The sequence below is a fragment of the Carcharodon carcharias genome, chromosome 2 (genome assembly GCF_017639515.1).
Source record: "Carcharodon carcharias isolate sCarCar2 chromosome 2, sCarCar2.pri, whole genome shotgun sequence".
In the NCBI taxonomy this organism is placed as follows: domain Eukaryota; kingdom Metazoa; phylum Chordata; class Chondrichthyes; order Lamniformes; family Lamnidae; genus Carcharodon; species Carcharodon carcharias.
In genome coordinates this window covers 172,189,149-172,202,837 of record NC_054468.1, presented here as the reverse complement: position 1 = coordinate 172,202,837, position 13,689 = coordinate 172,189,149, and the positions used below count along the sequence as shown (strand labels likewise).

Genomic DNA, 13,689 nt, shown 5'->3' with positions numbered 1-13,689 from the left:
GCCATTGCTGAGTACCCCACTATCAACAGACCAGAAACTGAACTGGACCAGCCATGTAAATACTATGGCTACAAGAGCAGGTCAGAGACTGGGAACTCTGCAACGAGTAACTCATCTCCTGACTCCCCAAAGTCTGTCCACCATCTACAAGGCATAAGTCAAGAGTGTGATGGAATATTCTCCACTTGCCTGGATGATTGCAGCTCCAACAAAACTCAAGAAGCTTGACAGCATCTAGGACAAAGCAGCCCATTTGATTGGTAACCTCATCCACCACTTTTAAACATTCACTCCCTCAACCACCAACACACTGGCAGCAGTGTGTATGTAACATCTACAAGATGTAGCAACTCACCATGTTCGACAGCACCTTCCAAAATGCAGCCTCTATGACCTAGAAGGACAAGGACAGCAGATGCATGAGAACACCACCACCTGCAAGTTTCCCTCCAAGCCACACACCATCCTGACTTGAACTATATCGCCAATTCTTCACTGTCACTGGGTCAAAATCCTGAAACTCCTTTCCTAACAACATTGTGGCAGTATTTGCACAACAAAGACTACAGTGGTTCAAGAAGCTGACTCACCACCACCTTCTCAAGGGTAATTAGGGATAGGCAACAAATGCCGGCCTAGTCAGTGACACCCACATCCAATGAAACAATAATAAAAACACCTCTCCCCATGGCCCTTATAGCCCTATGTCAAGTTAGTGCCAAACATGACCCCCACCCATCCCCATTGCCCCTTATAGCATCAATGCCAACTTGATGCCAACTCATGACCACCACCCACCACCTTTTGCCCTTACACCATGCCAGCTCACCCAGTATCCACCATGGACAGACCTCAGGAGCCATACTGGGAGGAAATAAGATAAAGTTCTAAATATATATTACAGACTGCACTATATTAAAAAGACTCTCATTCATGAAAGCTCATTCAATACACTTAAATCCCTTAAGTACTTAATTCTGTATAAAAACAAACATTTGTATTCATAACCCCACATCAAAGGCAGGCAATCCTTTAACAACTTCTTTGAGCTGTCAGTTAAACTGAAATTACAATTGCCACTGTGATAATGATAGGTTATGGAAAGTAGTCAAACATTAATAATGCTATAATGAAAGCACTTAACATTTATATCAACAAACAGCTATTGAAACTGCTAGAACAGTTTTTTTCAACTTTCACAGACACAGGCAGGCATTTTTTTTTCAATTTCTAAAGAGCTAGCCATTTAAATAACTTGACAGCTTAACAGTGCTATCGACCCCCTTCACAAGCATTTACGACTTCTCTAACGATTCGTAACTTGCCCACTATGGGATAAGGCTCTTGCTGCAGAGAAAATGGGGTCTGTTTGAATTTAGTACTGAGTTCAAGGCTTTCCACATCTGAGTCATGACCTGTCCCCGTTCCCCCCAACCCCCAGGGAAAAAGGTTTCTGCTGGTTATGGGGACAGAACTTGCGGATCTGTGGTCCATCCACCGTTTTGGATATACCACGGAGTCTCCATGAAGATACAGGACAATGTGTCTTGTTTTCAGATATAGCGCTGGCTGATATGCTATTAAACCTTAGTTAATGTCTTACCACATAAATTGATGGCATATTTTTTAGCTCTAAATTTGTTGGAAAATAAATTCATTCTTGCGTGAATTTACAGCTAAAATCAGCTAGTATATTCAGATTTTCACGGCGGCATGAGAATTCATGACCCTTTTTACGATAATTTAATGAAGATGATTATATTTTTGAGTAGCAGAGGCACTTCAATATTCAAAGAGTAAATGTTATTCTGTATTTTTCCCATGGTAATTTACCATTTTCATTTTGGTTTATTGGTTACTTACTAGGACAAAGCAATGGAATTACCAGAAAAGTGTTAGGACCTGTGCGAGTCCCAGTGAAAGGAGAAGAAAAACCTTTGCCTTCAGAATCAATAGAAAAAAAGATGCACCAAAGTGATGCAGCAGAGACTTGGCTACAACAGGCAAAAAAAGAAGCAGGAATTTCAGGCTCTTTTATGGTAAGTGCAGACAGCTGAATTTCATTTTAAGTAAAATCTAAAAATCAGAAACCAGATAAGAAATCCATTCACTTCATTTATTTTACTTTTAATTATTCGTTGATGGGTTGTGGGCGTCTCTGGCAAGGTCAGTATTGTCCTTGTTCAGGGGGCATTTAAGAGTCAACCACATTGCTGTGGGTCTGGAGTCACACGTAGACCAGACCAGGTGAGGACAGCAGATTCCTTCCCTAAAGGACATTAGTGAACCAGATGCATTTTTGACAATCAGCATTGGTTTTGTGGTCATCATCAGACTTTTAGTTCCAGATTTTTTTTTTTTATTGAATTCAAATTTCACCATTTGCCATGCTGGGATTCGAACCCAGGTCCCCAGATCATTTCCCTTGGTCTCTGGAATACTAATTCAGTGAAAATACCACTGTTTTCCCAGGAAAATCTAATTACTTTCTTCTTCACATCCTATTCTGTGTATGGTGGGTAGTTTGAAATTCATATCTAGGAGAATGAGAACAAAGCTGTTTTGACTAGAGCTTGCACATCTGTTCCTCATTGTGCCACATGGCAGCTGCCTTACTATGCACCATCCCCCACAACATTACCACCTCTCTCCCTTTCAGGCTCCATTTTCAGATATTTTATCTGTGTCAGTCACAATTGTATGCTGTTCCAATATCCTGCCAAATAATGAGGCCCAGGAAATTGTCAGTTTTTGTTTTTCTAAAATTTTATCAACTTTCATTCGGATGTTTAGGAAATTCTGACTGATTGCTTAGTTTTGCCTGGGGTTATGATCTCGGTAGAGATGTTTTTATTATTTTTTGTTTGGAAATCCGAAAAGCCAGGTAGTCATTAAAAGAATGAAGCCACGAGGTTCACAGTTTAAAACAAAAGAATTTTATACATTTAAAAAAAACAAAGAACATGAATACTAATAACTACACTGTAGATTAACCATTCTTTGATTATATGATTAGTTGTGGCACAGAAGGAGGCCATTCAGCATGCCCTGAAGGAGCAATTCACCTTGTTCCACTCCCATGCGTTTTCCCCGAGCCCTGAAATTCTTTTCCTTTCAGATAATGATCCGTTTCTCTTTTGAAAGCCTCAATTGACCCAGCCTTCACCACATTCTCAGGCAGTGCATTCCAGATTCTCATCATTTACTGCATTAATAAGTTTTTCCTCATGTTGCTCTTGCTTCTTTTGCCAATCACCTTAAACCTTTGCCCTCTGTTCTCGATCCTTCCACCAATGAGAACAGTTTCTCCCTATCTACTCTGTCCTGACCCCTCATGATTTTGAATACCTCTATCAAATATCCTCTCACCTTCTTCTCCAGGGAGAACAATCCCAACCTCTCCAATCTTAGCCCCTCATCCCTGAAACCATTCTCAAGAATCTTTTTTGCACCCTTTCTAATACCTTCACACCCTTCCTGAAGTGTGATGCCCAGAACTGGACACGGTACTTCAGGTGAGGCCAAACCACTGTTTTATACAAGTTTAACATAACTGCTTTGCTTTTATACTCTATGCCCTTATTCATAAAGCCCAGGATGCCATATGCTTTATTAACAGCTCTCAACCTGTCCTGCCACCTTCAATGACTTATGCACATATACATTGTAGCTCCCTCTGCTCCTGCACTATTTTTAGAACTGTACCCATTATTTTATATTGGCTTTCTACGGTTTTTCAATTGAAATGAATTTCGTCTGTCACTTGTCTAACCATTCCACCAACCTATCTATGTCCTTTTAAATATCTACACTACCCTCCTCATGGTTCACAATACTTCCAAGTTTCATTTCATCTACAAATTTTGAATATGTGCCCTGCAAACCAAAGTTTAGGTCCTTAGTATATATCAGGATCAGCAGGGGTTCCAACACCAATCCCTGCGGGACCCCACTTCTTTCAGTCCAAAACAATAACTGTTCACCACTACTCTTTGTTTCCTGTCACTCAGCCAATTTTGTATCCATGTTGCTCCTATTCCTTTTATTCCATGATCTCTAACTTTGCTCACAAGTCTATTGCATAGCACTTTATCAAATGCCTTTTGGAATTCTATGTACACCACATCAACAGTGTTACCCTCATCAACCCTCTCTGTTACCTCGTCAAAAAACTCAAGCAAATTAGTTAAACATGATTCCCCCTTAACAAATCTGTGCTGGCTTTCCTTAATTAACCCTCATTTGCCCAAGTATCTTATTAATTTTGTCCACAATAACTGTTACTCCCTTGTAGCAGAGCCTCACAAACCAGTATCTGTTGGAGAACAGATTGCAAGACTGCTGTGACATCCTACAAGCACGTCTGCACACGGTAATCCACTGTTGACAACAGTCTCAGCTTGAATGGTAGCACTTGGACACTGGGTGGTTGCTGTGTATGCTGCAATGAAAGCTGCAACGCCAGATATCAGGTGCTGCATCGTGGTTCAGTCCAGAGTTGGACGTCACTTCCATTCTGGAAAGGATGTGTTCGACAATCTGCATCAAGCCTGATGCCTAGTTGGTGCCAGATTCGTCCTCGACATTGACGGCAGGCTTCCCAATGTACCAAGCATTTAGTTGTGAATTCTTTTTTAGCCACCCTATCAGTGTTCAACTGAATGCTATGCAACGAAACCTGTATATGACATTGCCCTCCAGTGAGCTGGCACTTGCATTATCCTTGCCCCCTGCTCTGGCTGCAGCCTGCTCGCGCCCAATGTGTCTCCAAATGCAGGTCCCTCCTCTATGCTATCCTCGCTAAGATATATGCAGTGTCGGCGTCTGAGTTGGTGGCTGCAAGTGTGAAATCAAGTGGTCTCTGCCATCATTTTCTTGTTGTGTTTCTTTGTTGTGTGACCAGGTTACAGCTCTTGGGTATCTGAAAGGAAAAAGGCACAAGGATAAGGTTGTGGTTCGTGGTAAGAGGTGCAGGCTTACACCAAGGGCAGAATTTTGTCCTTGTCCGGCGGCCTCGGTAGGGACGGGGGGGTGTTGGGAAGCTGTCCGCGATTGGGGCCAGACTGCGATTCCATGCTGGCTGGCCAATTAAGGCCTGCCCAGTGTGAAATGTGACCGGCAGCGCTCAGCGCTGTCTGTGTGGTTGGGGGGGGGGGGGGGGGGGGGGGCGGAGGGCGAGCGTGAACTTTGCACGTGCATGCACTTGAAAATCTCCGAGGCACAGAGCTGCCTCAGGGAGATGAAGAGTTTTAGAAATAAAGATTTTAAAAATGTTATAAAACATGTCCCTTCATGTGACTCTGTAGGGACATGTTATAAGTGAAATTTTAAAAGTTTTATTTTATCTTTATTTGCTGTTGAAAACCTCATCCTGCCCGTGAATGAGGTTGCCTAAAAAATGCAAAGGCCGCTTGGCCTTTTCACCTGCCTACCAACCGTAAGGTTGGACTGGCGGCAAAAAATGTTTCAATGACCTTGTTAATGGCCTTAATCGACCTTTTAATTGTCAGTGGTTGCACTGCCGACTCTGGCGTGCACCCACCGATGAAATATCACACGAGTGCATGATGACATCAGGATGCATCATTTTACACTCAGTCGGGTCTGGTGTGTGCCTGTCCACCGAGCTAAAAATTCTCCCCCATGTTTCAATTGCAAATCAGAAAAGAATGTGGAATGAGGAGAATGTGGGATGCAAGGAAGAGGATTAGGTACAAGGATACTGTCATCTTCAATGGTTTCAGTTCTACCTTTGGCCTGGCCTCAGCAATGAGCATCCCAGGAATGGCCAGCATCATCTCCTCCATGGGAGCATGGTAGGTGTGTGTCTCTCTCCCTCCAGTTAGCTCCTGCTGCCTCCAGTTGTCTGTCATGCAAGAGAAAGGCATGTGTGTTGTACAAACTGTTTGGCTGCTATGGTTGAATTGCTGGTGGTAAATGCAAGTTCTGAGATGTGGGCATGATTGATAGATTGTTCCTCGGTGAGTCATGGTGTGTGGTGATTTGAGCAGTGTCTGCCATAAGTGGTGCGGTTGGCAGGATATGCCATTTGAAGATGCATTCATTAGCCTTGACCACTCTATGAGGTCATTGAACTAAAAGCAAGAGAGAGGCCAAAGTGAACATAGGCCCCTCAAAGAATGAGACTGGGGAAATAATAATGGGGAACCAGGAAATGGCAGAGGAGTTCAATAAATACTTTGCATCAGCCTTTGCAGTAGAAGACACTAATAGCAAACCAAAAATAATAAATAATCATGGGGAAAAAAGGGGGTAAGAAATAAATACAATAACTATCACTAGAGAAAAAGTACTAGAGAAATTAATGGGGCTAAAGTCCATTAAATACCCTGGACCTGATGGGTTGTATCCTAGCACATTAAAGGAAGTAGCTACAGAGATAGTGGATGCACTGGTAGTAATCGTCCAAGAATCCTTAGACTCTGGAAAAGTCCCAGAGGTTTGGAAAACTGCCGATGTAACACCCTTATTCAAAAAGGGAGGGAGACAAAATACAGGTAACTATTGGCCAGTTAGCGTAACATCCATCATTGGGAAAATGTTAGAGCCTATTATAAAGGATGTAATAGCAGAACATTTAGAAATGCATAAAATAATCAAGCAGAGTAAGCATGGCTTCAAGAAAGGGAAATCATGCCTGACAAATTTATTAGAATTCTTTGAGGAAGTAACAAGCAGGATAGATAAAGGGGAACCAGTAGATGTAATATATTTGGATCTCCAAAAGGCATTCGATAAGGTACTGCACTAAAGCTACTTAATAAGATAAAAGCCTATGGTGTTAGGGGTAGTATATTAACATGGATAGAGAATTTGCTAACTAATAGAAGACAGAGTTGGGATAAGGGGGGCATTTTCAGATGGCAACCTATAACTAGAATGCCACATAGATCAGTGCTGGGGCCACAATTATTTATAATATATATTAATGATTTGGATGAGGGAAGTGCATGTACTATCGCCAAGTTTCCAGATGACACAAAAATAAGTGGGAAGGCAAGTGGTGAGGATGACACAAAGAGTCTACAGAGGGATATCGACAGGTTAAGTGAATGGGCAAAAACTTGGCAGATGGAATATAATGTGGGAAGTGTGAGATTATGCACTTTGGCAGGGAGTAAAAAGGGTCTGAATATTATTTAAATGGAGAAAGCTGCAACAGGATTTGGGGGTCCTCATACATGAATCACAAAAAATTAGCATACAAGTTCAGGAGGTAATAGGTAAGGCAAATGGAATGTTGGCCTTTAATTTCAAAGGGAATGGAGTATAAAATTAGGGAAGTCTTGCTAAAATTATACAAGGCACTAGTTAGACCACACCTAGAATACTGTGAACAGTTTTGGTCCCATTATCTAAGGAAAGATAATACTGGCATTGGAGGCAGTCAGAGAAGGTTCACTAGGTTGATTCCGAGTATGGAGGGATTTTCATAAGAGGAGAGATTGAGTAGATTGGGCCTGTACTCATTGGAGTTTAGAAGAATGAGAGGCAACCTTATTGAAACATATAAGATTCTTAGGGTGCTTGACAGAGTAGATGCTGAGAGGTTGTTTCCCCTCATGGGAGGATCTAGGACCAGAAGGCATAGACTCATTAAGGGATCGCCTATTTAAGATAGAGATGAGGAGGAATTTCTTCTCTGAGGGTAGTGAATCTGTGGAATTCTTTACCACAGAGGGCTATAGAGGTTGGGTCATTAAGTATATTCAAGGCTAAGGTAGATTTTTAATCAGTAAGGGAATCAAGGATTATGGGGAAAAGGCAGGAAAGTGGAATTGAGTACCAGATCAGCCATGATGTCATTGAATGGCGAAGCAGACTCGCTGGGCCAAATGGCCTACTTCTGCTCTTACGTCTTATGAATTTCTTATGGCACTGCTTCCAGGTCCTCAGGGTTTGACTACTGGCCTTGAACTCGATGGTTATCTGCTCCTACTGTTTTTTAAGCATGTCATGAGATCCTTCTGGCCCTCTGTGAAGATAGAACATCTATCCTTCCTTTCTCTTCTGCTAAGGCCTCCAGTGCAGTGTCCAGAAACCTTGGAAACCAATCTCTCCAGTACGGTGCCATTCTTCACTGTCTCCCAGCTCAGAATCACTTCCAAGATATTTGTTGGCAACTGATCCAGCCACGTACACCTCCTTTTAAGTGATGAAGATTAACATTAACTGAGTTATGATATCCAACCCCCTGCCAATGCAGCAGCCAATGAAAAGTGTGTTTAACACTGGCTACATGTAACAGTCATTCAAATAGGCAAATAGCATGAAGTTGGTGCAGACTAATCATGTATCACGATGCCCACTCCCGTTTTTGTGGCTATCCAACTTAAACCACATACATGGCAACATTTAACTTAATAGAGGCAACGAGGCCCTCACCCACTGGCTGGAGAACCAGCATGAGCCCTGCATTGTCTCTCTTCAGGAAGACAGTAAAGATATTAAAAGTACAATGAGCAAGTTGGATTAAAATTGAGGCCACCATCTCAGGGTTGCTAACTGGTATGACTTATGACCTTCCTGATTTTTTTCCTGCCTCTGAAACATTTTTGGAACCAATAGCACCACCTTAATAGTTAGGGAGGTAATGGAGAGAGATTCTTTGCATGACTGAGCCCCAAAACCTATCCCCATGTTCTGATTTGATCTGCATCCTTTGGGGTGGGATTTGTGCACCAATCAGATTTATTACAATGTCACAAGAAGGGAACTGTGGACACCATTTTTGGGGCCAGATATTCTACAGACTTGTCAAACCACTTCTATCCTGCCCTGAAAATGGGTAGCAAGGAAAATTAAGGTTTTGAGCTCAGTTTGCCATACTATCACCCAAACTGGGATCTGGCTTTTAACAGGACTAAAGGGAGGACTTCTTTGGCTGAATATTGTATGTTATGTATAGGCCCAGTTCTTCTGGTCAGCATTGGAGAGGATGTGTCCAACACTGACTCTGATTTAAATTGCCCACTTACCATTTTCTGCTGAAGGCTTTGCACCTTCCAATGCTGGCTACAGCAGGGATGCAGGGGCGAACATAGTCAGGGGACAAATTGTTGGACATAATTCCAGCATAGCCACGACCCTTTTGTCATTAACTGAAGACCCGCCCTTTAAGGTCTGTCTTCAGTTCATTGACCTACATTGACTTATATTGTTTAAAATGAAGCTGTCAACCTCCGAAACTGCATAGCCTCATCCTACTGACAGTGTTCACCCACTCTCTCATTCCTGAAGTTGTTTACCACCCTCACTTACCCCTCAACAATGTTCACCCCCTCTCTCACCCTCGACAAGTGTTCACCCCCATCTCTCAACCCCAGTGCTTAGTCCCCTGCCCCTCACTGCACAAAAACAGAAAAAAAGGTGGTCAACTCACCCCCATCCCCTTCACTCTGGAACTATGCCGACTTTTTCAAAATCGGCTAGACAGGAGCCAGAGATTCCAGAAGGTGAGTCAGTTGAGGGGCAGTAGTTGGGGGTTGAGCACTGTCTGTGGGGCTGAAGATCAGTGCTATCCAGGGCTTGGGAGGGTGTGAGCACCGTGCTGAACGTCACTGGAACAAGGGGGTGGGATTAAAATTGTCGTGAAGGAAGTGTTGAACATTGCTGGGACAATGGCTGAATATTGCAGGGATGGGGAAGGGGGTAGTGATTACCATTGTCTGGTGGTGGGGGCAAGTGAACATTGCCAGGAGTGGGGAGGCTAAACATTGCTGTGGATTCTGGAGTGCTTTGATGCTCCAGCTAATTGACTTAGATTTTTGCTGGTTTTGTACCTGCTATGGAAAACTCAGAAAACCTATGTAAAAACCAGGGTAAGTATAGTGTGAAGAGCCCAAGTCTCCATCCATGGTTCTGGCCATCTGATCCCACAGAGCTGTCTGGGCAGGGTAAAATCAGCAATCGGAATTTTAAACTTCCATTGTAAGTAGCACGGAAAGATTTGGGTCATGATCACTGAACTATTGGGGAATTCTCAATATGTAAGATCAAATGTAAGTTTTTAGGGTGTGAAAAAAATATCTGTGGATTTTATTGATTGATTTTGCACTTTTACACTTTATCACCTTTTACAATAAGACTTCTTCAGAACAGAAAAACCTGATCAATTTACTTCTTGAGTAAATAATTGTGGAAAACTTACTATTTTTCTTCCATAAAATACAGATGGTTTCCTTTTTAAAAAAAATAGAATAGATCTTACACTGATTTCAATATTGTGATTATTTTTGTATTTAAACAATTATGTACATTAATTTGCAATTTAACGGTCTTTGTATACTGTAGACCAAATTATGAATTTGCTCTTATTTAAGGAAATTTTTGTTTCCTCACTCAAATGGGCAGAGTGGATGCTGTTTTATTAATCCATGCAAGCCATTTTTGCAGGTGGAGAGACATGCCATCACTTTATAACATTAGTGACTTCTTGTAATTCACTTGCTGTTTTCGTTCTAGCAACTTGAACCACATTGTTGATGCAGAGGATTGCACAAAAAAAGATAGGAAACTTTTAAGTTTTCATCTATAGGCTAACAGTCAAAATGTTTTGATGAGCTTATTTCAGGCACTTTATGGTGCATGTTCATTTATATTAATTAAGCTTCTTTTCCCCAATGGGTTAATTTCAATATTTTCAACAAATATTTTCAACTGCCTTAACTCAACCTCTGGCTAAAGATTAAGGTACAATAGATTGGAACATAGTGACTTTTAAGGTACAGCAGCCTGCTAGTTTTGATTTCAGATCTCGTGTGTGTCACTTCATGTAATTGATTATGAAAATACTACTAATTTGTGGATGGGAATCCTAAAAGCCAACCAGTTCTCTCATTTCCTTCAGGGAAGGAACCTGCCAACTCCAGCTGGTATAGCTAACACATGACTTAATTCCAGAGTTGCATAGTTGACTCTTAATGCCCTCAGTGTAAGCAGAGATGAGCAGTAACTACAATATTATCCATACCCAAATAACAAAATCGCAGATGTCATGCTGACTCAATAATGGGCCCAAAATTATTAAATATTCTGTTTATCATTTATGACAGGAGCTTTCTGAGAGTGAGAGGAGGCAGCTTCATGACCGAGCAGCATATCTTAAGGAACAGAGGGATAAATTAGTGGCTATGAAGAAAGAACAAAGGGAGAAACATCTACCAAAAAATCCAGAAAACCAGAAACCACAATCCACACTAGAAACCAAAGAGGTACTATTAGTAGATAAATCTGTCAAGCAAATTTGTTTGCAGACTATAGTGTGCTTCATTGTCCAAGTGGGAGATAACATTGGAGGAACAGAACAGAGGTACCTACACCCACAAATGTAAAGCTTTCATATTTAGCATCGACCTACATTAGGATCTTCTCTTTCTTAAAATAAAGACTATATAATGGCCAGCATAAAAGTTTCACAAAGCCGGGGCTGGAGAGAAACTAAAAGGGAAAGTAGTGAGTCTACATAAATGCCCCGTAACACAATAGGGGTGAATGTTACATTGTATAGTTCATTTTATTTATTTTCCTTAGCATTTGACGCTACACTAAAACTACATCTAATTTGCATGTTCCATCTATTTATTTACCTCTACTTTTTTCTAATTATTTTGATCTTTACTTAATATATCATTTACATTTCTTTACCCTGCAAAATACTGTTTTACTGGTGAAGATGTGTGTTAAATAGAAGAACAGAGATTGAACAGTGTGGGAGGAGGTTCAGCTGAGAAAAGTGTTGGGGTGAGGCTGTGGAATGAGTTAAAGGTGATTATGATTATTTAAATTTTATTACATTGGAGATTATATATCCAGTAGAGGTTCTCAAGGATGAGTATGGTGGAAAAGTTAAGATTTCATGTAGGACAAGATACATATAGTTGCATCTTGGATAAATATGAGATTTGGGATGGTGTAAAGCAGGAACATGATCTTTGCAGAAATAAGAGGGATTAAAATTTAACCACCCCAGAATGTGCATGAGAGGATTAGGGACTTGAATCTCACACTTTTTTCAGATTTAACTCAACCCAAACCCGAATATGCATGCATCTGGTTCAACGCCAGTGAGTTTGGGGTTGGTGGGTATGCCTCTCAGGAGGTTTGGGTTGGTAATTAGAATATTTAATAGAAGCTCTGTGCAAGAGAATTTGAAAACTATTTGCATTTAATGACTGTGGGTTTCCAGTAAATATGGCAGGTGATGGGAGATGGGAAGTAATTATTTCCACAGGAGTGTTTGGCCAGGAGGATCAGAATACACACACCATCTTATCCCCACCCAATGTGAACCTACCCCGCCTCCCTCCCAGAAGAACCCCCTCCGATACAACTGCTTTTCCACTACTAATTTCTCCCCACCTACATTGTGTAATAGGGATTTCTCACCAAAGCTCGCCCCAGCCACCTGTGAGAAGGAACAATCCACCCCCCACTCCCCTTGCATGCACGACTTGGGAAATGCCCCTGCAAGTGCCCAACAATTAAGCCTCCACACATGCCTGACAGCAAAATCCCTGCTCCCCTGTGCACGACCAATGGTGAACCCCCTTGCACATGACTTTGGCACACCCCACTCCGGCTGCATGTGATCATGACCCCTTGCCTAGCTAGTTCCATAGTGACCATGATCTATTCTAGTGCTTGATCATGATTTCGCCCTCTTGCCCTGCGCAACATCCATAATCTCTTCTTCCCCACCACCACATAATTTGACCTCCACCCACTTGATTGCGTGATATTTCCCCCATGCAATCTTTTGCCCCACCTGATTGCATTCTCTTTCCCTCTCATTCAATCTTTTCTCTCTGGAGAGTTAGAACTCCCTGTCATTCTCAACAACCCCATGGAAATTTGATAGTATAATGTAAGGAATACCACCATATCCCCAAAAATATTTTAAAAATAACATCCATCATCATAGCTCCCTCAAAGCAGAAAAATGAAGTATCATATTTTTTAAAGACATCTTCATTTTCTTAACCCACTTCGTATTATTTACTATATTTATCAATGCAAAATACTATTTCACTATGGTATATATGCGTCAAACATGAAAGTACATATACAAGTCTTCTGTAAGAATAAAGTTCACTCCAATCCATTCTCAATTTCCTGACATCCAAGTCCCTTTTGAATTTAAGCTCCTGACAACACATCTGCAATTAAATTCTCTCGTCCACCCATATGTATAATTTTTAAATTGAAGGATTGCCATAAACTCCATCAGAACAGTCTGGCATTTTTATCCTGAAATTTCTCTGGAAACTTCAAAGGATTGTAGTCAGTATATACAACTGTCTCTGAAGAATTGTTTGCAGCATACACTTCAAAATATTGCAAAGCCAAAGCCAAATTTAAAGTCTCTTTTTCTATTGTTGAATATTTCTTTTGATGTATATTCAACTTCCATGAGAAATACCCCACTAGTTTCTCAAGTCCTAGTTCATCTTCCTGTAGTAACACAGTACCAACACTGACATCACTGACGTCAACAGCCACTTTAAACTGCTTTGTATAATCAGGTGCTGCTAGAAAAGATGTAGTCGTCAGTACAGCTTTTAAGCTGTCAAATACAGTCTGACGCCCCTGTGTCCATTGGAATCTTCTGTTTTTAACAATCCAGTTGGTGGAGCAATTACGCTGCTGAAATTTGGCATAAATTTCTGA

General features: G+C 41.3%; 1 protein-coding gene across 4 annotated transcripts in view; it reads left to right on the top strand.

Moving 5' to 3' along the window:
* cfap36 (cilia and flagella associated protein 36) overlaps positions 1–13,689 on the top strand; it is a 145,542-nt gene that overhangs the window by 107,138 nt on the left and 24,715 nt on the right. For all 4 annotated transcript variants that reach the window (XM_041177562.1, XM_041177584.1, XM_041177571.1 and 1 more), the window contains 2 exons: positions 1,867–2,039; positions 11,076–11,234. In XM_041177562.1, the coding sequence (XP_041033496.1) occupies positions 1,867–2,039; positions 11,076–11,234 (332 nt within the window). The remainder of the gene's footprint in view (positions 1–1,866; positions 2,040–11,075; positions 11,235–13,689) is intronic.